The sequence below is a fragment of the Osmerus mordax genome, chromosome 13, assembly GCF_038355195.1.
Source record: "Osmerus mordax isolate fOsmMor3 chromosome 13, fOsmMor3.pri, whole genome shotgun sequence".
NCBI lineage: Eukaryota > Metazoa > Chordata > Actinopteri > Osmeriformes > Osmeridae > Osmerus > Osmerus mordax.
This window is the reverse complement of record NC_090062.1, coordinates 2,169,809-2,195,980: the sequence shown is the minus strand read 5'-3', so window position 1 is coordinate 2,195,980 and position 26,172 is coordinate 2,169,809. Positions and strand designations below refer to the sequence as shown.

Here is a 26,172-nt window from a genome sequence, read left to right as displayed (position 1 = left end):
CTTGTTTTTTGAGGTCTATTCTCTTTAAATTACAGTTATTTTGCTGTTATTGATTCAACTCTTGTCCCACGGGTCTAGTTTGGTTTGGACATGTAATTGTTCTCTCCCATTCATCACAAACTAAACCCAACAGCCCAGCGTGTGCATACAGTATCACGTGTACAGTACAGGGCATGTGAGCTCCAGTGCACCACACAGTACTTGCTTGGGAACACAGTGTGACGCAGAAGATTGAAAATGAATGTAGCTAGTTGTAAATCCTGTTTACCTTTCATATCTGATGTCAGTAATGATGAAATTCCATGGTCTCCATCTAACTAAGCCAGGGGTGACATCACACAGCGTCTGCTGGCTCAGTGACAGAGTGGGGAAGTTTACACCGAGCCCTCTGTACAGTGCATGACATGTCTCTCCCTCTGTCCATTTTTGGTCAGTAAATGTGAGAGGAAGTCAACAATGTGCTGTTTTTTTTTATTTTAACAATGGGGCACAGCCCTGAACAATATAAAATAGGATGTGAGTCACAATCCAGCCCTCTGCTGGGAAAACCTGAACTGACAGAGTGACAGGGCTCTGAGGGGCCCCAACACCTAGAGTATCTGCCTCCGTATCAAGAGCATTGTTGTTATTTGACTCTTGCTTGCCTGCTTTGTTGTTGTTCAGTGCGCACGCACACATGTGTGTGTGTGTGTGTGTGTCTGTATGTGTTAGATAGAATCGTATTCAAGAGTCCGGTCCACAGTGTCGCTGTAAGCGAGTTGAAGAAGCATCTAGGGTTACTGTTGTGGAACAGAGCGGCTTGGATGACTTCCTCTGGCTGCGACCATCTGCAGCTGGGTTGTCTCAGAAGGGCATTACCGACATGGCTCCCCCTCGGAATATGGAATGAAAAACAGGCAGGCCTGTCATCTACTGCCAAACCACATATGTCTAAATAAGTAGGACCCTAACCCAGTGAAGCAGGCCAGGAGGGAGAAGGGAGAGAGCGAGGGGGAGAGAACAGGAAGTGACTGAATGTGACGCCACAGGATTAGTGTGTTGGAGTCGACACATGGCTGAGTGTTGCGCACAAGCCTGACGACGTAACATTTGATTTGACGCAGGAAGTGGTGAAATTTCACCTGGCTGTCCAGGTCAACGTTTGAGGTAAAGCATCTGACTCAGCTGGGAGATGAGAGGAAGTCCGTTTGGACTATCAGCCAAACTTCTGTTCTGCTGTTCAGACCCACACATTCACACACACAGACCTACCCACCCATTGGCGGCAACAGAGATAACTATGAGTGTCATAAATTAAGAAAAAGGAACCGTGACAGTATTTTTGCAAAACCCCTTTGACCCGATTACAAAGAGGCTTCGAATAAATCTTTTGACTGACAAATTATTTAACATTCTAGCGTTTGGTACACTGATTATTCGTCTTTTCAGGTCTGAAATATGTCATCATTTTACACTTACACCCTAACCACCCATTAGATGTTTTGCCCATAATTTTACCCAACAAACAGCTTGAAGCAGGATATCCTAGAGCAGTGGTTCTCAATCCTGGTCCTCGGGACCCCCTGCCCTGCATGTTTTAGATGTTTCCCTGCTCCAACACAATTCATTTGAATCAGGTGTGTTGGAGGGGACCAGGTGTGTTGAAGGACCAGGATTGAGAACCACTGTCCTAGAGTGTTGAATATCAGGGCCATTCAATCCTCTGTGTAGGTATGGGATCTGGTTCCTGACAGTCTAGCTGTCAGCTGATACAGATGACAACAATAACAGGGTGTCCTTGAATTGTACATTATGTTTCATGGGACTGCTACGATCTGGTCAGTGCTCTCCGGGTGGATGGGCAGGGTGATTATATAGTGGGGTGCTCAGAGAATTAGGGGTTTACTGTAAGCCACTGAGACTGGTATCTTGAGTTTGGATAATTGGTTTACTATTAGCTTATCGTTTCTTTGAAGAAACTCTTGGCTATTATATTTAGTCATGTTCTGATAACTCTCTCTCCCTATCTTTTTCCTCTGTTCTTCAGTGGAGAGAGTGGTGCAGGGAAGACTGTGGCAGCTAAATACATCATGGGCTACATCTCCAGGGTGTCCGGAGGAGGACCTAAAGTGCAGGTGAGGCCAGATGAGCAGCTGTGTGTGTTCTCTGACTCGGTTGGACACATTGAGATGTTATGGAGTCTCACAAAAGCATTGCACCATCTTTAATAACATAATCCCCCATGTGGAAAAGTCATGATCTCAGAAAATCTAAACAACCTGTTACTGGGTCCTTTTCATCTGCCCCTCGCCATATCACACCCTGAGATCTCCATTATCAGTCCATCTTGGGCCCCTTCCACCCACCCACCCCCTCCCCTGTACCCCCCTGACCCAAACCTCCAAACCTCCCAGCAGCCATCTGGCTCCCCCACTGCTCAGCAGATGTCCTGTCTCCAAGCAACCTCCCCCCCCCCCCCCCCCCCCCAACCAAGCCCTCCCCTCCACCTAGTCTTGGTATTACTGATGGACAGACTCCACTGGGATTTGAATTTCCAGTCTGGAGGGATATAAGCTGGATCACAACACACTTCCACTTAGACCCTGCAGTGATGTTAGTCACTGTTTCAGCTGCCTATTAAAACAAACATAACACATTTCCCTCTTGGAAATGTCATATTTTTATCTCAAGGGTTCAAGTTCAAACTTGTTAGTTCTTTTTCCCATTGAGTGTTTTGGAAGGGTTGACCTCATGATGACAGCCCTCTATTTCCATTATCTGTAGTCTTTGAGTTTACAGGTTATAAATAGACACGTTTAATGTTGAGTTATTTTGACATTCGATTCGGTGTATCTTTCTGCATGCGGATAGTGTCTGTGTTATCTTTGTTTGACCCATGTTTGTATACAATAGAAATTACTCCTGGAATTTCTATTGTAACATTGAACAAATGTGGCCATTGTATAGGGTCCCACTGCCTCTCCCATTCCCCTTCCTGTCCCCATTTAGCTTTGTAAGGTCCCTATGATGTCCCCATGGCTCATTCACATGACCCCCTCTCCAGCCCCCCAGCCCCACGTGCTGCTGGAATGTGTGTACGAATGTGGTGTGTGTGTGTGTGTGCGTGCATGCATGGTGTACATGTCTGCAACAGCAGCTGTCAGGTGTGACTCTGTGTTATCTCATATCTCCCGACTTACCTGTATGCGTCACCGGCCCTGATCCTTATCTTGTTGGATTTGCTTTTGGTTGATTTGCAAATCAGATGCCCCTGCCTCTGAATCCAGCATGCAAACAAGTGAATGGGACAGGTAATACTGTGCCTCATGACAGTGTCAACACTGAGAGGGTTTTAAAAAGATAGCTTCATTCCAGTTACCCATGTACATCTATCATATGTTTACGTTCCCTATTGCCCTTGGGATTGTACTGTACGCAAGCTGTTTAACTTGAACCTCCAACTGCCACTAATGGCTGTTCCATGGAGGACAAGAGTTCAGGGACGGAAAGGATTCCGAGAAATGCTACCACTCCACTCCTGGCTTCAGTAACATGAGGCTGAATAGCTCTGTCTCACTGCCGCCGGCTAATCTAAAACTCATGCACCCCTCATATGCAGATGGCTCATGGGAAAGATAATGAACTCCAGATATGTGTGTGTGTGTGTCTGTGGAAAGTTCCAGCGAACGGCAACCTACCGGGGGGGGGGGGGGGGGGGGGGTGTAATGTCTCCTTACCCACTGTCTGCCTGCTCTGTACTGCACCATACCTGTCAATCACTGAAACAGCCTGTGTGGGCTCCTCCCCCCTCAGCACGTCAAAGACATCATCCTTCAGTCCAACCCTCTCCTGGAGGCCTTCGGCAACGCCAAGACACTGAGGAACAACAACTCCAGCAGATTTGTAAGGATTCCATGTCTACGTAGAAGGCTGCCTAACATGTCATGATTCTGCCCCATGGTCTGAAATGAAACCAAAGCAAACATAAAGCTGTCCAGTTCAAATAGAGTAAAGACGGGGAATAGAGGGGAAAAAGGAGATAGTAAATTACAGTATACTCGTCTTTTTATAACACGTGTTATAGCCTTCTACTGTCTCCACTTGGCTCGGAGTTGCTAGCCTCAAGTGTGGCCTGGTTAACCAGGGCTGCAGGGACACACTGTATTGAGAGAGTGGGTTGCTGAAAGCCAGTGAAACACATTCTGTTTAGTATTCACAGAGAAAGAAACTGAAAAAAAGACACAGGAGGAAAATAAGGGCAAAGTTTTTGGACTACCAAGCTAACTTGGATATACTGTATTGCATGCAGACTAACAAAGACTCGTATTGTCTATGCTTTTCAGTTATTGGTCTGGTTTGAAGAGAGTAAATTAGGTTTGACAGAAATCGTCTGAGAAACCAGCTATGGATGAATAGTGTCTCAATGTCTTACTGCACTCCAGGGGTTAGCCATCAACCTGACTACTTTATAGACCTGTATAGGCACACACACACACACACACACACACACACAAGAGTGGGCTGCAGGTGTGTACCCTGAGGACAGCCTGATGTATGACTCGTCATTCCTTCCCTCGGAACTCTGTGTTTTAGCTTTCGCTCCAAGATCTCTGATACTAAAGCGCCACGTTCTCATCCTTCAGGGGAAATACTTTGAGATCCAGTTCAGCTCCGGCGGCGAGCCAGACGGGGGGAAAATCTCCAACTTCCTGTTGGAGAAATCACGCGTGGTCATGAGGAATCCTGGAGAAAGGAGTTTCCATATATTCTACCAGGTGAGGGGCGGTGGTTTCAATGACCTGCGTTCAGTGTTTCTGTGTCAGAGTGTTTATGCGCAGTTCAGAGCTGAGGGAAAAAGGATTGAACTTGGCTCCCGATGACTGTGAGTGAAATTCAGGACACACTCGGTAACAAGTGCCATTTGGCTGCTGAAACCAGGTCGAGTTGTTCTCACAGAGTACCGCTTGAGGTCCCTGGAAGAGAGGGGATGGGTGAGCCTTCCCATAAAGCAATTTCCTTCCCACATAAAAGCCGAATATAGAATAATACCAGACGAGAATGAGGGACTTTGTGGCGCTAACAGGTAAGCGACACCCTTGAGTGCGCCGAGTAAGAAAAGGGATGAATGAGCTGACAGCTTGAGAGGCCCTACAGACTGAGGGTGATGTCAGGTCATTCTACAACTTGGTCCACAGGAATCTAATCATGACTGATGTTTCCACAGTTGATAGAAGGAGCAAGTAGCGAACAGAAGAGCAGTCTCGGAATCACAAGCCTGGATTATTACAGTTACCTCAATCAGTCTGGCTCCTACAAGGTGGATGACATCAACGACAAGAACGACTTCCAGGAGACTATGGTATACCGAGTTTGTTCAGCCACTGTCGGCTAGTCTGTCCATTGTATATATCTTTTAAAGTTGTGCACACCCCATATAATTTCTATCAGTCTATCATGTTCCTTGTGTCTTTCTGTTGGTCCTCTCCTCCATTCATTATATACCATGTTTCATACCATCCATTCTGTCCACACCTGTTTCTCCTCATCAGTTCAACCACATAGTGCTTAGAGAACCTGGTGGGGAGGTACTTTGTAGTAAGTAAACACATATTTACAGCTCTGGGTGAACGTGTGTCATCTCTCCTTCTCTCTCTCTGTGTCTCTCTCTCTCTGTCTCTCTGTCTCTCTCTCTCTCTCTCTCTCTCTCTCTCTCTCTCTCCCTCTCTCTCTTCCCCAGACTGCCATGGATGTGATTGGAATCTCAGGGAAGGACCGTGCCCTGGTGCTGCAGATTGTGGCCGGAGTCCTGCACCTGGGCAACATCAACTTTAAGGAGGCAGGGAACTATGCTGCAGTGGAGAGTGAAGAATGTGCGTAGCCTCACTTAGCACACCTGTAGGCAGAGCTAACAGCTATCCATGGAAGCGTACTGTGACCCGTGTTCAGTGTTTCTATGTCAGAGTGTTTATGTGTCGTTCCGAGCTGAGGAAACCAAATGAGTGTTGGGAGCGACATGAAGGGACTTGGGACTCTCTGGGATCCTGGCGTCTCCTGGCTTCTCTGTTGGCATCCTCTCTCTTTGAGGACTGTGTCCTGGGCTGCACTGTGTGGGATGTTTAGGGAGCAACATGGTTTTCTATTGCCCAGAGCTGCATTGTGTTAATGCAGGGCTGTAGCCAAGCACCAGGCCTCGCTGAATTACCCCAGCAAATTAAACACAATTTCCAAGGTCTGGGTGCATGACATCACAGACTAAAATTACCTAAGAGAAATGCGGCTCTTCCTCTCCCCTCACCTCCCTCCCTCCGTCCATCCGTCCATGCGCCCCTTCCCTCCTCCAGCACGCCACCCTACACCCTCTACTCCTGGCTCAATGATACAGTGTCGCCCCTCTGGTTGGCAGGGCACAAAGCTCTGTTCTTTTCTGGGCAGCCTGAGCCTCAACGCTCCCTAATCTCACTGTTCCCTCCCCGGCCTGACTTCCTGTCTGCACTGCAATGTGTTTCACATGTCAGGACTCCCTGGTGCACCGTAATAAACCAACAAACCACACCAACAAAGTCCACATAAACACTGCTCACACGCCGCCGAACACATCCACGCCTCAGATCCACCTGGAAGGAGTACAAAGGGCACTCCCTTATACACACAAACATCTACATGTCAGCCTGGTTGTGGATGGTTACTTGGGTTAAACATTGATCCGCAGATCTCAGAGAAGGAGAAAGATATAGCGAGAGGAGGAGAGATTGCATCTCCAGACTCCAACCATAGACGGAGATGCTAAGCAGGTACATACTACACCATTTAACCATGAAATTGACCATCAGGCGACTGGTGGGTCACACTCTCAATTCCCTGAAGGGGGGCTATTTGAGCCATCTAATACGTTCTCAGACAGAGTCAGACTGCAGACCTGAGTGCTGTTTCCTTCTAGGGGAAGTGACTCACTGCTGAGGCAGGGAGGAGCTCTCGGGGGACCTAGTGGGTGCCAGGATAGTCCTAATGGTGCGTGGCACCGTCAGAATCTGATAGGACAGCCCTCTTGTTGTGGCTATTACTGACGTGAGTCAGAATCCAGACTAACGTGGCATTCCATTGGAATATGAAAAACCTTTTACATTTACATTTATTCATTTACATTTAGTTTTTCATATCCAGCATGCTCGGTGGAAAGAATGGACAGTTACGTTTCTGCTGTTTCCCCTCATGATGTGATGTGGCTAAAATGTCTCTTACATTTGGACTTTTTTTCCTTTCTCTTCCTCCCTCTCCCTCTCACCCTGCAGTCCTGGCCTTCCCTACGTTCCTCCTGGGCATCGACCAGGCGCGTCTAAAAGAGAAGCTGACCAGCAGGAAGATGGACAGCAAGTGGGGCAACGCCATCGAGACCATCAACGTGACGCTGAACGTGGAGCAGGCGTGTTACACGCGGGACGCCCTGTCGAAGGCTCTGCACTCGCGCGTGTTCGACTTCCTTGTGGAGGTAATGACAGCCGGCCTGACGTGCTGTTGGTCTAGCCTGCCTCTACATCGGAGTTAGCACACACCGTAACTCTTCTTCGAAACTCGCTTCTCTTTGATGACAGGCGATCAACAAAGCCGTGGTGAAGGAGCAGCAGGAGCTCAATATCGGAGTGTTGGACATTTACGGATTTGAAATATTCCAGGTGAGCTCTCTTGTCCCCAACACTGGAGACGGCCTCCACATCCCCACAGGCAATTAATGATGCTGAACTTTGGGTTTAAACAGCTTAAAAACAGAGGATCAGACTGGTTTATGAAGAGGGCAGATTAAGTTCCATCTCCTGATTGAGACAGCAGCCAATAATGTACCTCTGTAATCTGATTATCTGTTTGTTTCGTTTTCATAGTGAGGGGTTTCCTCACGGCTCCTGGGGTTGTTGATAGGATTGTGCTTAATTAAATAATTAGGTGGAGTCAGTCGTGGAGAAGGTCACAATAACGTATGTTTGGAAGTTCCGATACAGCATTTGAAATGCTCGTGTTGAGTTGCATGTTTAGATAGCGTATCACGAAGGAAAGTTCATAGGCTGGTTCTCTGTCTGCAGCCTTTCTGTTGGGACAATTATTAACAGAGCCCAGGGTAAATAAACATTGTGTGTCTTAGCATGGGGAGGGACTGGGAGCGGAAACAGTGAGTTTCTATAGATAAAGCCTTAGCTCCTAGGTTTAAGTTGATAGCTGCATAGAATTGTTACCTCCCTTAGTGCCAGACGGATTAGCAGATAACATGACCTCCACAAATCAGGCCTCTTCAGAAAACCCAGAGGATTTCCCCAGACTTCTGTGACCATGTAGATGACACGGCTCTGTGTCTGCACAGCCACCAGAGAAGGGGAAATCACATCTAATTTGGCGTCTCTCTGTCTGTAGAAAAATGGCTTTGAGCAGTTCTGCATCAACTTCGTCAATGAGAAACTGCAGCAGATCTTCATTGAGCTGACGCTAAAAGCTGAACAGGTAATGTAAAGGATGTTACCCTCAGGGCAACACAGGAATGGGTCAACTGCAGTATGTCCCCTAACCTCCCTCCCTCCCCCCTCAATCTCCCTGCAGGAGGAGTATGTACAGGAAGGCATCCGGTGGACCCCCATCGAATACTTCAACAACAAGATCGTCTGCGATCTCATTGAGAGCAAAGTGGTAATTATTTGCAATCCACCCTTGAGTCCATGACGTGACACGTTGAACTCACCCCAAATCTGGATCCTTTCACTATTTGGCCTCAGATCAGTTCTGCTTGTCTTTTTAATGCTCCAAATTAGACCAAACGGGGGCTAAATTGAGTTACAACAGGGCCACAAGTCTCTGCACTCTTCCCATGACCAGCAGTCTAACATCCTCAAACGCCCCGACATGCCTCTTAATTTGATTTATCCATCCCGCTGAGAGGACTAATCCATGAAATCCACAACAAGAGCCGCCCTCAAACAAGCTGAGATCAGAGCCAGCAGAGCAGAGCAAGCCAGGGAGTCAGTGTCATTCCTTCACTGTTCCACTAACAGAGCATGCCTTGCAGGCCAGCCGTGGCAAAGTCAGACAAGACAGGGATATGACTAGTGCACTGGTGCAGGCGCTGGACAGAGACCAAGACACTGTTGCTGCTGTCACTTGTGACGGCCACTGCCACAGGTCTCTGGAGCCACATAGAGCAGCTGTGTGCTGCGATGGCCAGTCAGTGTGGGCGTGTGAGTTCGGAGAGGCAATGTGACGTCTCTCCACTGGCTCCTACTGTGTCCGGGGCTGTTTGAGCACACAAACGCATCATTCATGCTTCTGATGCGCTCCTGGCCATGTTGCTAGTTCATAGCCTGGCGTCATTAATGAGCGGAGACGGTTGGCATTTCCTGTTTGAGCGGAGTTCATGGAAATGGCTTTTAAATGTCTCCGTAGCTAAGGTCACTCTTTTAGCTTGTCTCCGTCCCTGTTTTCCCAGAATCCCCCCGGCATCATGAGCATCCTGGATGACGTGTGTGCCACCATGCACGCTGTGGGCGAGGGGGCGGACCAGACCATGCTGCAGAAGCTGCGGATGCAGATCAACTCCCACGAGCACTTCAACAGCTGGAACCAAGGCTTCATCATCCACCACTACGCTGGGAAGGTCGGCAGAAGGACGTGACGGATGCTGCTACCTCTTAGCGCTCCCACCTGCTCTCTCTCTCTCTCTCTCTCTCTCTGTCTCTCTCTCTTTCTCTCTGTCTATCTCTCTGTCTATCTCTCTGTCTCACTCTCTCTCGCTCTCTCTCGCCACAACACTCTCAATCTCTCTCTCTCTCTACATCTCTCTCTCTCTCTCTCTCTGGCGTAATCTTCTTTTCTTTCTGTCCAGTTGTGTCCTCTGTCTCCCTGTTCCTGAGCCCTTCTCATTCTCACGGTCTCATTCTGATTTTGTCCCGTGTCGTGGTCCAGATGTGCTGGGGTCAGCCTGGTACAGTCTGCATGCCACAGACCCAATGAGCCATGCTGTAAAGACTAGGAGGGATCCTGAGTCAGGGATTAGAACATTCCACCTAGCTCACAGTGCGCAGACTGGAACACAGATCGATGCTTAAAACACAGAAACAGCTGCTGTAGACTTCAAACCTACTATTCAAATGTAATCAAACTGTATTTGTGAGTCAAAGCACCTGTTATCAATTGATTAAACAGTCAATCGATCTGAACTGAAAGACCTCTGTTCGTAAACTTAGACGGAGCAGTAAAAAGACAGAGCAGGAGTTGAGGGTTAACTGTCCTCTCATCGCCGTGAACCTCTCTCCCCCAGGTGTCTTACGACGCTGAGGGCTTCTGTGAGAGGAACCGAGACGTCCTCTTCAACGACCTCATCGAGCTGATGCAGAGCAGTGAGATGTGAGTATCCGCTCACAGCAGGAGCATTTCTCTGTTCTGACGGACACGAACGCGTCTGAATAAGAGCCCGCGGACGGGCAGCGTAGCTGGGATCAGGCTAGGACACACTGGAAGGGTGCAGGCTTGTGGTTGTGACATCCTCCCCCTCCTCTGGGCTGTGTTCTTGGGGGTCTGCTCAGGACTTTGCAGGTCTGCGGAGGGCCCCGTCGCCCTACAGAGCACCATTGACAAGGAGCAGTCTCCCTCTCTCTCTCTTTTGGGTTCTTGGGCCCCCTTTTTGGCCATCTGTGCAAACAGCCCTCTCAGCCCCCTCCCTCCCTATCGCCTCCAAACCCCTTTGTGGAGCTTTTGTGAGGCCTGCTGGGGGGGGGGGGGGGGGGTCATGCCAAGACCCCATTCAGACACGTGCTCTCTCAGACATAATTATATAAACACACATACACACGCTACAGACATAACACACACACACACATTCAGAAACATACATATATTTACAACGCCATGAACAAAAACACACACTCCCTCCTCTTGCATTCAGACATTGCATTCACACAGGCACACACTCCAAGCACATGACACACACACGCGCACATGCCAAAACACAATAGAAGTAGGTGAAGGAAGGAGCCTCATTCCTTAGAGCAGCAGGTCTTCTCCGAGAAGAAAGGAAAGATCATAATAGTCAGCTGGACATTGTTAGCAGACTATGGGTCCATCTGCACACACACAAAGCCAACTGATCCTCCCCCACATCCACATGGCCTTCATTACCACATTTCTACACCAGATACATTACCATTCTGAGACAGATTTGTACTTTAGTATTAATATTTAATGTCCTATGTTTTAACATTGTGTCTAAACTAGTGACACATAAATAACAATCTGACCATCTTTACATGTGTTCATTTGTAATAATGATCTATCAAGTGCATGTCTGGCAGGACCACATGTTTTGAACTTTTCTTCTGTGTTGTTGACTTTGAAAGTTTCTGTCTAAACAGAGATGTCTGTAGCCCTTTAAGACCATCCTGAGAATCTGGAATGCTTGCAAATATGTGCTACATTTTGACCAGCACAGATTCATCATGGTTTACTGGACTTGTTGAAATCCTACACAGTGATTAAAAGGATTGGAATCTACAAAACCATACTGGCTGGTCTAAATTTCCAGTGTAATAAAAGAGAGCACCAAGTGAAAGTCACAGTTTTGCCTGAGAGCTGCTAAAAACCACAGTCATTCCCACTCCGGGTCTGTCCCATCCAGCTCCACAACAATGTGAGCGGGGCCACTAGCGTCCAGCTCTGAGATTCCACACACCAAAGAGTTTGTTGCCGGGAAAGCCAAGTGGAAAAACAACCTTAGACATTCAGCTGTGGTCTTAAATTGCTACTTTATCTTGACACGGCCAGTCCTGTACGTGCTTTGTTCAGTGTTTACGTGTCTCTTCTGCAGAGGCTTCATCAGGGCCCTGTTTCCAGACAACCTCAACGCAGAGAAGAAGGGCCGTCCTACGACTGCAGGCAGTAAGATCAAGGTGCGTTGGGTCACCTGGGAGATTTGTTTGTGCGCCGTGCACGTGGGACATCTATAGGGCAAACACGAGCACCTGCCATTGTCAGCCCCTCTCAGGTGCAGGGCGAGAGAGCCTGCGGATGAAAAGATCATTCGCCTCAGTGTTATTTTAGTCTGGTCTCTGTGGTTTTAGCCGTGGCAGTGCTAATCAAGGATGGGTTGCCAGGTTCTGCGTCTGACAGACATCAGTGTTCCCAGCTGAGATATTGCATATTAACAGCGCAGATAACAGACACTACTTCAGCATGCCGATATGTTAAAAAACGAAGAAAGATCCTTGTGTTGTCAGGTTAGGGTCAGGGGGGTGACACCTCGACCCTCATCCGTCACCTGCAACTTTCATCAGGGAGTCAGATGGCTGAGTGGTTAGGGAAGCGGGCTAGTAATCAGAAGGTTGCTAGTTCGATTCCCGGCTATGCCAACCAAATGACGTTGTGTCCTTGGGCAAGGCACTTCACCCTACTTGCCTCGGGGAGAATGTCCCTGTACTTACTGTAAGTCGCTCTGGATAAGAGCGTTTGCTAAATGGCTAAATGTAAATGTAAATCGTCATCATCATCCTTCTTTTCTCCCTCCTCTCCTCAGAAACAAGCCAACGACCTGGTGAGCACTCTGATGAAGTGTACTCCTCATTACATTCGCTGCATCAAGCCCAACGAAACCAAGAAATCGAAAGATTGGGAGGACAGCCGGTGAGTGTCTCTCTCTGCTCCATGATGGGGAATCTGTCTCAGTGTGCAGACAAGTCTCTCTGCTCTGCATCATATGAATGAATGAAAACCTTTATTGCCCCGAGGGGAATTTGTTTTGCACCAAGAGCTTGATAACGGATACATTCAACACTACAGACAGGACAGTACAGTTAAAAAGCACAGTGAGACAATAAATGCAAGCATAAAATAATACAAAATACAACTGAAGGCATCACAGAAATAACTTAAGAATGATATCCAGGTTTAGATTCTCTCTCATGTCTCTATAAAAGAGCAACTGTCTCCACACTGGAAATAGACAAGTTTTGGAGGGTCAGTAAAAATAGCAGAAATAAATCTGACACGGTATATGAAAGGAATGAACCTTTTCCACATGTGGCCTGAAAGTTGTTTAGCCCTGAGCGCTAAGAGAGGCTGACTGCATAGCCCCAGCTCAGTGTTGTGTCTGCTGGCTGTTACATTGTGTCATTTCCTCCCGTTAAAGCAGGGCCTCTAGAACGTGTGATGGAGGAAGTGTCTGAGACACACTCTCTCTTTGCCTCCCTTGGTTTTCCCTTCCTCTCTCCTCTCTTTTCTTGCCGGTTCCGGGCACTAGATGTACTGATGCTGGGTGCTGCTGTATTGTTCAGGGCCTAATGGTCCTTCCTGTTGTGAGCAGAACTGATCTGGGCTCAGGTTGGCTGGGGTAATTAGTAGAGGAACTACTTCTCTCACAGGAAACCTGCCTGCATTAAGGGAGACCTAAGGCTTGTGTTAATTATTGTGTGCATACAATGACCCAGGATGTTCCTATGAGCACTGTCCCGGAGAACATGGATCTTCAACCACCCGTATACATTGGACTTGGACTAGTTTCCCGATTCGCAAAAGACTGATTCAAAGAAAAGAACTTGCAAAAAGTATGACATTTGACGCAGGCGTGCACAAGCTAATTCACCTGACTTTTTTTTCCCCTTTCCTTTTCAGGGCGAAGCACCAAGTGGAGTACCTGGGTCTGAAGGAGAACATTAGGGTGAGGCGTGCTGGATACGCCTACCGCAGAATCTTCAGGAAGTTCCTTAACAGGTATGAGTTGTCCTTTGGGAGGGGGCGAGGAGCAGGATGGGTGAACTGGTGTCGCCCAACTGTTACCATGACTCCTTTGTTGAGGAACAATGGCCCTGACTCGTTTAGCAGGCCTGCTGTTCCAGTCAGCAAGGCTGGGTGGGCGAGCGCCTCTCTCTTTTAGAGAGAAGACACGGTCAGCGCTGGGAGGCAATCAGGAAGTGCTCACTTTGCTCCCGTTGGCGTCTACCAAGCGGACGGGCTGAGCTGTGGGCCTTTTGATGAGAGCCACCGCTCAACACGCACGCTGGGCTCTTCCCACTCTCACTCCGAGCGACAGTATCATTCACACACTACGTACATAGATATGGCTCTCTAAAAAGCATGGGTGAATTGAGAGTTTTGTTGAGCAAGACTTGTGGTGAGAGTATGAATGCAGCCCAGGCCTCCTCCACTAGCCCGCCTCAGAGAAGGCAGAAACAGGAATGTACATCCAGACCTGGTTCAGGTTCCCTTCCTTCTATGTTTCTGTATGCTGCCTTTCTTCCCCTCCTTGACTAGGCAGTCCCTCAGTCCTTGTCCGTATCTATACGCCCACCTCAGGTATGCCATCCTGACTAAGGAGTCCTGGCCAACATGGCGAGGAGACGAGAAGCAAGGGGTCCTCCACCTCCTCAAGTCTGTCAACATGGACCAGGACCAGTACCAGCTTGGACGCACCAAAATCTTCATCAAAGCACCTGAGTCGGTAAGACCTGAGTGGCCAGCTGGTAGACACAATCCAGTACAGCTGCTTTCTTCAGGAGCAATGCTTCCAGCTTCCAGTGAGATCCTCTCTCTGCCTGCCGTGCCTCTCTCTCACAGAGACAGCGTTAGAGTGGCATGCTATCTTTCCGTGATGTTGTCGCCATGATTGTTGGCAAGCTGTCGTTCTGCTGGGCATATTCTGCGTTTTTTAGGCTGAACGCCATAAAAAGCTATTGTGATCATGTCAGTATCTGTGATATGGGGGAGGGAGAGGAAGAGGGGAATGGGGAGGGGGTGAGCGCACGTCAGCTCTGTTGACTCAACAGCGCTCAGGAACTCGTACACAAGTGCGAAGCTGTGGTCCAGGGGCTGGTAGGACATTGGAAGGTGTTTGCTTTTTCCACCAAACTGCAGGGTCGTTTTTTCACGGCCTCTATGAAAGCTGTGTTTGTGACTTGCCTGTGAGCTCATTGGTTGACATTTCTGCGTACGTTCCCCGACACACAAGCATGTGAGCCAACACACACATACACACGTGTGCGCGCACACACACCTGAGTCTTGAATCAAGCCTTGTGGCTGGACCTGAATGCCCTGAGTGATTCCAGGAAGTGTGATTGCGGCAGTGGACGGCATAGCCCTCCACCCCCCCCCCCCCACCCCCCTCCTCACGTCCACGTGACTGTGGTGCGCTTATGAAACACGATCACCAGACAGACTCTGAGATAAGCCATCAGACTTCTACAAACAAAACCTCCACCGCTGATAAGGTGCTGACACACAGTAATTAGTTCACAACTGACATACATGTTTTTCTCGGCTTGTAATTACATAGCACAGCAGACTCCCGCCAGCTTGCTGTTAATCCACAGAGCTCACTCTCCCACAGCTGATGAAACACTGTTTTATATTGTCATTTCTGGCGCATTTCTGTAAAGAGGATTACATGGTGATGGTGAAAGTGATCGTGAAACAGTAGCTAACGGCAAACCGTATTGGATAATGATCAAATTTGCCGAGTTTGTGTGGCCTGTTGTGCCAGGGGTGTGTCTGTGGTGCTCCTGTGTCGGGGACTCGTGAGTGGGCAGGATGTTTAGTCTGCTTGAGGGCAGGCAGAGATGTCTGCGAGTCTAGAGACCCACTAGGAAATGACAAGGAGATGGGAGAAGAGAGAGGTCATTCAGACGAGCCAGGGTGACTTGACACAGGGCACGCGCCCATCCATGACACTGCCTTCACATGCATTTGGCTGTCATGTCAAAAATACCAATGAAAATCATAATTTTTATGTCTGTGCTTTTGACAGTGCGTCATGCCATTGAACAATGTTTGTGTATTCAGGCATATACAGGCATGTAGAGTATGTCTGTTCGACCATCCCTGCCCATGGATCTGGGTGTGTCTGAACAGTCAGGTATGCCTAGTATGTTGATGTCCCACAGGTTGGTCAGGTATGGTTGAATGACTCACCATGTGCCTGTTTCTCTCTGTCTCTCTCTCTCTCTCTGTCTCTGTGTCTGTCTCTCTCTCTCTCTTTCTCTCTCTCTCTCTCTTTTTCTCTCTCTCTCTCTCTCTCTCTCTCTCTCTCTCTCTCTCTCTCTCTCTCTCTCTCTCTCTCTCTGTCTGTCTGTCTGTCTGTCTGTCTCTCTTTTTCTCTGTCTCTCTCTCTCTCTGTCTTTCCGTCTGACTCTCTAGCTCTTCCTACTGGAGGAGACAAGGGACCGCAAGTTTGACGGCCATGCTAGGGCTATCCAGAAAGCTTGGCGCAAGTATGTGGCCCGCAAACAGTATGTCCAGATGAGAGAAGAAGGTGAGTGTTACTCTCCATCTAAATTTCACTGACCTCTGATAAGTTCTGGATTGACCCCTGATGACCTTTGCGACTTCTAACTAACGCCCCGTTCTGCATCCCCAGCCTCGGATTTGCTAATGAACAAGAAGGAGAGGCGGAGACACAGCCTGAACAGGAACTTTGTGGGGGACTACATAGGCATGGATGACAGGCCAGAGCTCCGACAGTTCCTGGCCAAGAGGGAGAAAATTGACTTTGCTGACAAAGTGACCAAATTTGACCGTCGTTTCAAGGTTAGAATGTCAGTTCTATCTACTTTGACTTGTTTTTAATGGAAAACACTGTTCGGAAGAGAGACAGCTAAATATAACAATGCCATTTATTTTCTGTAAATTCATCTCATTCAGGGTATCAAGAGGGACTTGATCCTGACCCCCAAGTATGTTCACCTGATTGGACGAGAGAAGGTTAAACAGGGTCCAGAGAAGGGTCAGGTGACTGAGGTGCTAAAGAGGCGGATTGAAGTGGAGAAGATCCTGGCTGTCTCTCTAAGGTGACGCCCCAGCTTGACTGCGTCTACTTCCCTTACACATACATGCGTGCACACACACACACAAACAAACACACGCACACACACACATAGGCCGAGGGCCTTACTGGGTCACTGGGCTGGTTAAAGTGTAACTTTATTACCCACCGACCAAACTGATATAGCATCACAGTGTACACAGAGACTCCCTGGTTTTGACTGACTGACTTGTGGGGGAGTACAATATAACAACACAGCTCTGTTTCATTAGAACCACTGACAAAAGCCAAACAGGACACTTGATTGAAAAGTACAAAGTATATAAACCATGCAGTATCAGGCTGAATTCTCCCCCCCCCTCCCCATGCACAAGAGACAGATGAGGCAGAGACAGGCCCACCATGGTAAACTACCGCCTACCATCTGCAGATATGCGAGAAGCTACTTCAAAGGCCATAGTCTGGATTTTTAATCACACACGTCCCCATGTTCCTTTAAAAGTCACACATGGGGTATTACAGACATATGGAACAGATTCCAACCTCCACGACTTGTGTAGTATGTCAGCTCCTTTGTGTCTGAAGGCTGTATGAAAATACATTCACTTCTCCACTGGGCCAAGTACACTGAAATTGTTACAACCCACAATAAGCTAATGAAGGTGTTTAGTACTGTTAACAGTAGTCCTTACATTTTATTTGGGAGGTAAGCTTGTTGTTCTGGACAGGGTGTTTGCTTAAATGTATCACGTGAGTTGCAGACCGGGCTTTGCAGTGGGTGGGGACATTGTAGAGGGCTTTTGTGGAGGTACGGGCATTTAGCGTTCAAGTCAGTGTGAGTGGGGGGTTGTGGGTAATATGAGCCAGGTGGTTCTGAGAGGGAAAGCAGGCATTGTAAAAAGCTAGTTTGTGGGGAACTCAGTTCATTGAGGGGGGGGGAACAGTGCTTGACTGTGTGTGTCACAGCCACAGGCATTCCTCTCCCCGTAGATACCTGCTGCTTTGTGTGCCTCTCTGGCCATGTGCAGATGAAAGGCCGGAGGAGGTGGTCAGAGCCACCCGAGTGTAGCTTCCCTGACCCCGAGCCTGTCGCTCTCCCACAGCACCATGCAGGACGACCTCCTGGTCCTCCACGAGCAGGAGTACGACAGCCTGCTGGAATGCACTTTCAAGACGGAGTTCATCAGCCTGCTGGCCCGCAGGTTCGAGGAGAGGACCCAGAGGAAACTCCCTCTCAAGTTTGGCACCACGTACGTAGACACATTCTTTGGAAGTGTGGGTGGAGGTAGACATGGGATGATCCACATAAAACGCCTCGTCCCTTGATGTGCTAAATATTGTGTATCTGGGATGCAGATAATGGGCACAGTGTCGACAGAGCCAATAACGTAGTAAAAAACCTCTTTAGAGGAACACTGTTTTTTACAAGCACAGTAAGCCTGACGAAGATGACCAGCCCTCAGTTTACAGTGATGGGAGAGATCAGTGAGTTGGTCTGTGTTGTGTGTCTCTCAGGCTGGAGCTCAAGTTGAAGAAGGAGAGCTGGGGCTTCCTGAGTGGGGGGGGCTCCCGACAGGTCCAGTTCATCCAGGGCCAGGGAGACGTTGCTGTGTTAAAACCTTCCAGTAAGACCCTGCAGGTCAGCATTGGCCCTGGCTTGCCCAAGAACACACGTGAGTTCGGCAGACTTTGGGACCATGGAGAGAACTGGGTGGAGTGTACCATTGCAACTCCACTCGTACAATGAATGAAGCTTTCCAGCTTCTCAGGCTGTATGGATGGCTTCAGGTCATTGTTTTCATCAAGCAATCCATATGTGTCTGACTGAAGGTTCTGTTTGCAGGGCCCACCAAAAAAGGCTTTAGTCAGGGTCGCTCTAACGGGTCCAGAACCCATCAGACCATTCCCTCCAGAGCTGCACCAGGACCTCCAGGTACAACTCCAGCATTCCCAACTGTTCCCAGTATTACCATGGCCTCTGTATTACAATGTGGCACAGTCAGAACTAGTGATGGACGGGCTTGTTCAGCTCTTGTCTCCATGCTTCCTCCATCAGTTGCCCATCAGAACGGCGGCCCGAAGAACACTAACCACACTGCCAATCAGAGGAATTCCACACAACACTCCAATCAGAAGCCTCCGTCGTCGGTCGACGGGGCTCGCCCCTTCCTGCCTAGCAACCTCAAGCAGCGAGGCAGCAGCCGACCCCAGCCCAACTTGGACTGTCTGAAGGTTCCTGACCAGGGAGCTGCAGGGTGAGCACTCCAGCCCTCACACCCCCGCAACACACAGGGGTTCATACAGCGATATCACACATGGATACACAAGACTGGAAATGGGTTTAAACCTTAATCGATCACTGCAGAATGTCATTGTTTTGAAAGATTTTTTTATTGACATTGATATTCGTCTCTCCTAGTGTGATCATTATAAACAATGGTTATCAATAGTTTGGTATCAGGGGAATTGCTGAATGGTGTGTATAAGTTTGTGTCTTTTCTGGAATTGATGGAAAATGGCTAGTATGTTAATGAAGAAGGTTTGCGCGCACACACACACACACACACAGTGTCTTGCTGTAACATGGCTGTATTTCTTTATAGTAACGGAGGCGCTCGGACAGCTTCAAATGGAGGAATGTGAGTCTGAGTGTTACTGGTGTGTTGGGTGATGGTGGTGGTTCGGATCTTCATGAGACACAGCTCACTGGCATGAGATGTACTGTATCTTGCTTCATTTCTTCTGTAGTCAGACACCACTGTCTCTCTCTTGTAGTTTTCTCTTTAACAGCCAATGTTGGAATCAGAAGAGGGTAAACCTATTCTCTGATTGGAGGATGCTGCTGTCTGTCATAAGCTTATGAGGGGCTTGAGAAAAGTTAGAGCCCAGTAAAATGCCACCTGTCACTGCATGAAAAGGTTTTAGGATGTCATCATTGAACCTCAAGTCACGTGGAAAATAAAGATTGGTCTTCACTAAGAATTTGATTTTAAATTACTGGGCTCAGAACTTTTACACTCCAAATGTTGGTATGGTCTTAGTTGACATAGACAACATAATATATGTCACTGGCGATATCATTGAAGAAACCCCCTCTGGTGTTGACACTTCCTCTGTTTGGAGAATGTGTATTTATTTCTGTACTTTATGAAGGAGACTTTTTCAGCTTCATCCCCAGTCTTTTGTAGTTAATGAACATGCATCAATGCATTCGGAATGACGTGTTTTGATTACCTCAAAACACCATTCCAATGTAGAGGCACCTTCTTTTATAATTAGCTATTGCTTGCCATCTAGTGGTTGGACTGTGAACAACATATTCTGAAGCATCAGTCGAGCAATTTAGACTGAAACGTTTAGAGCAAATATGTATAGAATAATAACCACACAAGCTCATCCAGTGTGTTTATTCCTTATACAGCTCACCTCTAACTTCACAGTCTAGGAAACCTCAGCATCACAAGACGCTTTTTTAACAGCTAACGTGTACTGTCATATAGGGTCAAGCTGGACAGCTTTAAACTGCTGAAGCTACATGTTAACCGTCCTGGCATGTCTCTCCCTCTCTCTCTCTCTCTCTCTCCCTCTCTCTCTCTCTCTCTCTCTCTCTCTCTCTCACTGTCTCTCTCTCCCTCTCTCTCTCTCTCTCTCTCTCTCTCTCTCTCTCTCTCTCTCAGTGCCCATAGACAGACAGTCAGCAGGCCGCCTCCAGGAGGGGGAAGACCCAAGCCCGCCCCCAAACCCAAGCCCCAAGTTCCACAGTGTAAAGCATTATATGCCTACGACGCCCAAGACACTGATGAGCTCAGCTTTAATGCGGAAGATGTTATTGACATCATTAAAGAAGGTAAAGGAGTCCCAGGATGTGTAACTATACCTCAGATGCACCAAAACCATACAAGCAATCCTGGCTAGCAAAACTGATGTTGATTATTGTTTTGTTTTGACTAGATGTTTCTGGATGGTGGACAGGAAGACTGCGGGGAAAGCAAGGTTTGTTCCCCAACAACTACGTCAGCAAGATTTAACATCTGTCTGGTGAAGACCCTGACAAACGGCAGTAGGAGACCTATCCACTGACACTTCAGGGAGGAGATGGCGTTACCAAACAAAGAGAAACAGGATTATGAACAGAAGAAGAGGCAAAACTGCTATATTTTCTCCTCTCCAGCTTGGGGGAGTGCAGCTGAATGTAGCTAAGACTCAGACAGTAAAGAGAAATGTCAGGCTTGCAATGAAGCTTACTTTTTCAATGAGGATATTAGGACAAGACTGTTTTTCTCCAGGGGTATAATACTATATAGTCCCTGTGAGCACTGAACAAAACTATTTATTGTATTTATAGCTTTCTGTATTCTCCCTCTTGTCCCTTCTTCGCCTGGCTAAGGTTTTAAGGTGAGCTTTTTGATGCATTTGTAAATCTGTTGGACCAGGTTGCAATTTCTATTTGAATATCTGTCGTTTTTGAAATGAAAGTATCTTTTTCTAATTTTCTTACACAAATCAAGGGTGGTTGCCAAGTCACTGTCTTTTAAATAAATTAAAACAATTCTGTCATGTTTAAATATTTTTCAGTGGGGATTGGTGCTGCTAAAGAATTATATAGTATTGACCTTGAATATATATTTTGACTAAACAAAAACATAACTTGGAGATTTTAGAGTTCATAGAACTGTGGTTTTGGACATTTGCCAAAGAAATGAATTAGAAGAACTATATTGTTTCTTTGTATCCAAGTATACAAAATGATCCAGAATTGTAAGTTTGACATTCAGAAAAAAGCTGAACATTCTGACTTTAAAGTCTCTAAAGTTTTCTCCCTCAAATCTAATTTGTTTCAGAAAAGCATCTGAAATCCCAGAAAAACTATCACCACGTACTGTACTCTGAGTGTATTGTCTGTGGTTTTGAAGCACTTTATCAGTACAGGTACTACCTTGGACAAACCCTGCCACAGCCAGTAATCCACAGAACTTCATAAAGGATAGGTTGCCAAACTAGTGATGGACCTACACTAGTTATTGAAGACAATAATTTGTTTACATAGAATGTATTATGTTAAAGGCTTTTAGTTGTAGTTTGTATGTATGTATATGTAAAGTATCTTTTCAGATTTAGGAATTTGTCTATGCTGTTTTCTACATTTTCAAATCTTTTGTGTATTTTCTCCCCATATTTTATGTGGTTTACATTTTCTTCTCTGATTTTGACATTTTGGGTGTTCTCAATACATTTAATGCCAATTTATTTTTAAAGTACACAATATGGGTCATTTGTCACTATGGTGAGTGGAATCATTGGAGTATCTCAAGCTCTGATTTAAAGCCAATACATTTTTCATGGCACTATGAAAGATTTAGCTTTTTCTCCCTGGTGTCAACATTTTGCACAGCACAGCTTCTGCATTACTCACACATTCCTTAGCTTCCCCCTAATCTAAGAGTTTTGTATCAGATGCACATTGTTTAACCTAATGTTGAGATCTGCTGGGGCTTCGGTCCGATCTAATGAACTTGCAGTGCATCGTCATAGATTGTTTGGTCTTGAATAATTAAGACATCCTTGTGCAATATCAAAAATGGAAATGGTCTTTTAATAAAATATGTACTTTGTATTTGATCAAGCAATTCTATTTCCTTAGTATTCAAATGTTTGATAGGGAAATATGCTTCACAAACATTAAAGGCACAACCAACTACTGCTTTGAGAAAGGTGTAAACAATTGACCATACAACTAAGTCATTGGGAAATGGCTATATGAATATGGCTGGCCCATACATTAGTTGTTTTTCCCCCATGTGCCGTTTTGAATGACAGGTTTGTCCATTTTGGTACCTGTACTCGGTCGTATGCCTTTAATAAAAAGGAAGCTGAAGCTGAAGCACAGGATGTTTATTTAGACCTTGGAACATTTGAACAACATGTTACATTGTGACACTTAAGTAAATACACCCCACACACACAACTTCCTGCAGGCAAAGTATTGTATATAGTGAAGAGAACCATGTTCAAGCCATAGCGATAAAAACCTCAACACTTGGCATCTTTGGACTAGTGTTTGACACTAAAGTACCAGCACAAACAATTTAAATATATACATGGTGATTATAAAAACAAGATTTAACAGTAGGCATCAAGTTTAAAATTATTAAAAGACTTTTATTGTACAAATGAGAAACACACCAAAAAGCAGCAGGCTGGCAGACCTCCCTTCAGTTATTGGAATCCATAAAATAAAAATTAAAGTGCAATTGAAGTCACATCACAATGTAAAACATCAAGGATTGTTGATCAGAGCTGCAGCCATATTCTTGACAATGGAAGACTTGAGTTGTGGAATGAGACTAATCCTCATGAGCCTGCTGCTGGAGTACTTGTTTTTCACAGCCTAAACACCGCAAAAATGTGTATTAAAAAAAGGTTTCTTGATTAGACTCCTTATTTTCCTCATTAAGCTCAACAGTACTGGGGAGTTACCTGGAGTTTGACCTTTTCTTCATTGACAGACATCAGGTTCTTGGAGATGTGCTGCATGATTGGCTGGAGGTGTCCCTCATCATAGGTCGAGTAGTGGTGCTGTGTTGAAGACTGAGAACAAAAACAGATTGAGTCATAACACAACCATTTCCCAGTGCATATATCCATCTTGTAAAGCAACTAAAAGAAAAAGCTTGGTCCATTGATTCAGCAAACATCTCACCCATTTCATCCCATCCAGCAGTAGCTGGGAAAGGCAGAGAGAAGCAGCTGCTATCTCAGATGGGTGGTAGTGCACCATGTCATAGTCCAGAAGAGTTAACTCCATTAGGTACTTGGCCAGCGTATGCTTCTCAGCATCAGCCTGATAAACACAAGGCTTGCAAATCACAGCGCAAGAGTGACACGTTCCAGGTAGTGGTGCAACAGATCACAAAACAAAAAAAACATGCAGGCCAGTGGGGCCCAGGGTTGAAGACGACTGCATTACACCACTACTTCCAGGAATTAGTCGTTACTTTCTGGCGAGGATCATGTTAAACACTTACATTTCCAGCCTTTGACGCCCTCCTGAGAAAGTGGAGGGGAAGAGGTCGCCCAAGCTCAAATTTGAGGCACCTCAGAATCATCTCCTCCATTTCCAGAATCTGGACCTTGGTGAATGCGTTGTCTGTGATGTATGCAAAGTCTCCCACCTCCGGGCTGTACATCTCCTCGTACTTGGAGGCCACCAACATAGCAGTCACACCGACCAGCTGGAGCTTCTTACGTGACACTGGCTGAATCTTATGTGGAAAGATAATGTGGTTTTACACAAAAGGCTAGAATGACAAGTCTTTGAAGTAAACCGCCCACTCTGCCCTTTACCTGTAGGAAGCGATCCAGGATGGCAACTGTGAGATACAAAGTCTCTTGCAGCAGCTGGAACCTGGAATGAACCTGAATCAACCAGTCGATGAGGAGCGCACGCATGCGCTCATTTATCTCATAGCCCTGCATGTATTTAGGTTTAACTGACTGCTGAACCTGTTGAGAAAGTACACAAAAGCTGAACCCTCTTCACACAATGCCGACTCAGAAGTGCCACTGTGCATGTAACGACCCATTCTTTCAAAGACAAACTGCGGCGAGATAAACAATTACCTCAAGGGTTCGAAGATAACCATAGATATCCTTTACATATTCAGAGCACAGCTGGGGCATGTCAGAATCACCCTCGTCAATGTCCTCTACAGTGAGGAGAACTTCTGAGAAAGCCTGGCACAATTCCTCTTTCATAGACACATCAGCAGATTCCTCAGGGATAGTAAGACAGGGAACTGGTGCAACTTGATGAACTTGGCCACATTTAGGTCTAACAGCTGCTGGCTCTGCTTTATGGTTAATAGGTTTTGTTGTGGGTTTGGCAGAGGCCTTCTGAAACAAAGAATTTAAAAATTTTGAGCAAGCATTGGCTGCAGTTGTGCAATAATGCACATCTAGCACATCTTAATGATGAACTAGACTCCTCAACCCAGACACTGTACTGACATTCCCCTCCCCTGACATGCTTTCAACCCAACATCTTTTCTCTACACAATCTTAGCAAATATGTCCTGTCTGGCGCCATTTGTACACGTTTCCACACTTGCACTAATGTAGGTCTGTAGTTTTAAGTAGCCCTGTTGTTCCATGTAGAACCTTTGTCCTTGCAAAAGTTGTTTCGTCTCATCGTGTCTATGATTGAAGCCAGTCTTGTCTAAAATAGCTTAATTACCTTGGCTTGCACCACTTTGTTGGGAACATTAGAAATTTCTCCTAGCGCAGGTCTCCTAAAACCACCGACGATGGCTTTTCCCATTGGTGCTGGATTTTCCAAGTTCCTGAGCTGTTGGGAAAACAACATTGAGAACTGCGAACAAAATGCACTGTAGATGTCCATTTCCATGCATATATTAGGCAAAGAACAAAAAGGAAGCTAGTTTGCTAATGATCTAACGAGACTAACGTTAGCCAGCTGAAGACACGCTAGCTTAGCACATTACCTAGAGCCAACAACGTGAAACTTGCTTTTGCCAAGCATCTCTACAGTACACCAAAATAGCTGATGCAGTAAAATAGCGCACACTTTGCAAACTCACCGTAGCACGAACTTCCATGGCAGACATCGTCAATTCTTGTATAAAAGGCGTTTAAAAACCCAACAGGATGGCACCACAATCACTTAACACTAGGTCAAGCTAAAAACACAGATGTTAGCTAGGGGATCTCGTCCATTCAAATACCGCTCCGCTGCGTTTCATTGGATACGGCGTCGTAGAATGCAGCCATTTCATTGGTTGCAAAGAGGTCAAGGGTGGATTTTGCAATGGCGACGGATGTACCCATTTTGATCCTCCTAACGATAGCAATACACATACATGTGTCGTCGTAGAAAAACATTTTGAATACAAAAAGAGACATGCATGCATGCATGCATTTATTTATTATTGAATAACTAGTTTCAGCAACTTGTAATTCATCACCGTCATCGCACACCCAAGAGCTACCCTTGATTTACAAAGATTTTACTCAGCAATTTAACGGTTATCAAGTTACAGTAGCTACGCAAGTATAGTATGTAGCCTACGCAAGCTAGTATGCAACGCCGTTTGATTCCAAATTAAATAAATCAATAAATAGGTAAATACATATGGCTATGAAATATGCCCTGAAAAAAAGATGGCAATAAATATATAAATATAGCATCATATAAAGCTGAATCCATTTGCCTAAAAATAATAAACGTATTTATTTCAAAATTAAGTTTTTCAAAATACATGTATTTATTTCATGGCTTTTATTTCCTAATGCCACATGTATTTCTGTGCTGTATTTATTTCCAATCCTACATGCAAATGAGAGGGGCGTGGTTATCCTCAGACCAAAGCAGATGCATGAGGTCATAGGCAGACCTTGTGG

The 26,172-nt window shown here is 46.4% G+C and overlaps 2 protein-coding genes across 4 annotated transcripts in view; one reads left to right on the top strand and one right to left on the bottom strand.

The window, feature by feature from the left end:
* Nucleotides 1-22,378, top strand: part of myo1ea (myosin IEa) — a 39,892-nt gene extending 17,514 nt beyond the window's left edge. Inside the window, exons 5-30 of one of the 2 annotated variants that reach the window (XR_010878144.1) lie at nucleotides 2,027-2,114; nucleotides 3,793-3,882; nucleotides 4,623-4,754; nucleotides 5,204-5,338; nucleotides 5,717-5,849; nucleotides 7,269-7,465; nucleotides 7,569-7,649; nucleotides 8,377-8,463; nucleotides 8,560-8,646; nucleotides 9,440-9,607; nucleotides 10,271-10,356; nucleotides 11,813-11,894; nucleotides 12,518-12,624; nucleotides 13,612-13,710; nucleotides 14,293-14,437; nucleotides 16,131-16,245; nucleotides 16,351-16,520; nucleotides 16,635-16,780; nucleotides 17,859-18,005; nucleotides 18,271-18,428; nucleotides 18,599-18,688; nucleotides 18,812-19,010; nucleotides 19,359-19,394; nucleotides 20,433-20,602; nucleotides 20,707-21,150; nucleotides 21,597-22,378. Coding sequence is in view for 1 of the 2 variants with exons in the window: in XM_067248643.1 (XP_067104744.1) it covers nucleotides 2,027-2,114; nucleotides 3,793-3,882; nucleotides 4,623-4,754; nucleotides 5,204-5,338; nucleotides 5,717-5,849; nucleotides 7,269-7,465; nucleotides 7,569-7,649; nucleotides 8,377-8,463; nucleotides 8,560-8,646; nucleotides 9,440-9,607; nucleotides 10,271-10,356; nucleotides 11,813-11,894; nucleotides 12,518-12,624; nucleotides 13,612-13,710; nucleotides 14,293-14,437; nucleotides 16,131-16,245; nucleotides 16,351-16,520; nucleotides 16,635-16,780; nucleotides 17,859-18,005; nucleotides 18,271-18,428; nucleotides 18,599-18,688; nucleotides 18,812-19,010; nucleotides 19,359-19,394; nucleotides 20,433-20,602; nucleotides 20,707-20,783 (3,025 nt within the window). In the remaining variant the exon portion in view is untranslated. Of the gene's footprint in view, nucleotides 1-2,026; nucleotides 2,115-3,792; nucleotides 3,883-4,622; nucleotides 4,755-5,203; nucleotides 5,339-5,716; nucleotides 5,850-7,268; nucleotides 7,466-7,568; nucleotides 7,650-8,376; nucleotides 8,464-8,559; nucleotides 8,647-9,439; nucleotides 9,608-10,270; nucleotides 10,357-11,812; nucleotides 11,895-12,517; nucleotides 12,625-13,611; nucleotides 13,711-14,292; nucleotides 14,438-16,130; nucleotides 16,246-16,350; nucleotides 16,521-16,634; nucleotides 16,781-17,858; nucleotides 18,006-18,270; nucleotides 18,429-18,598; nucleotides 18,689-18,811; nucleotides 19,011-19,358; nucleotides 19,395-20,432; nucleotides 20,603-20,706 lie in introns of both variants that reach the window. The other variant, XM_067248643.1, reaches the window with a different exon arrangement.
* A 515-nt stretch (nucleotides 22,379-22,893) lies between these two features.
* Nucleotides 22,894-25,440, bottom strand: ccnb2 (cyclin B2). 2 transcript variants are annotated; one of them, XM_067248657.1, is made up of 8 exons: nucleotides 25,353-25,440; nucleotides 24,989-25,099; nucleotides 24,376-24,648; nucleotides 24,100-24,258; nucleotides 23,781-24,017; nucleotides 23,456-23,596; nucleotides 23,233-23,343; nucleotides 22,894-23,143 (listed from the first exon to the last, which is right to left on the bottom strand). In XM_067248657.1, exons 1-8 carry the CDS (start codon nucleotides 25,377-25,379, stop codon nucleotides 23,033-23,035), a joined length of 1,170 nt encoding a protein of 389 aa, XP_067104758.1. In that variant the 5' UTR covers nucleotides 25,380-25,440; the 3' UTR covers nucleotides 22,894-23,032. The 2 variants fall into 2 exon arrangements, with proteins under 2 accessions (XP_067104758.1, XP_067104759.1); XM_067248658.1 differs by having other exon boundaries at nucleotides 24,376-24,645.
* Nucleotides 25,441-26,172: the final 732 nt, after the last annotated feature.

What these genes read in the sequence shown, in the direction of transcription:
- ccnb2 (XM_067248657.1), bottom strand. Translation starts at nt 25,379, where the DNA reads ATGTCTGCCATGGAAGTTCGTGCTACG. An exon ending in CCATGGAAGTTCGTGCTACG is followed by an intron (nt 25,100 to 25,352) that starts GTGAGTTTGCAA and finishes TTTTCCCAACAG; the next exon opens with CTCAGGAACTTGGAAAATCC. An exon ending in GTTATCTTCGAACCCTTGAG is followed by an intron (nt 24,259 to 24,375) that starts GTAATTGTTTAT and finishes CTTTCTCAACAG; the next exon opens with GTTCAGCAGTCAGTTAAACC.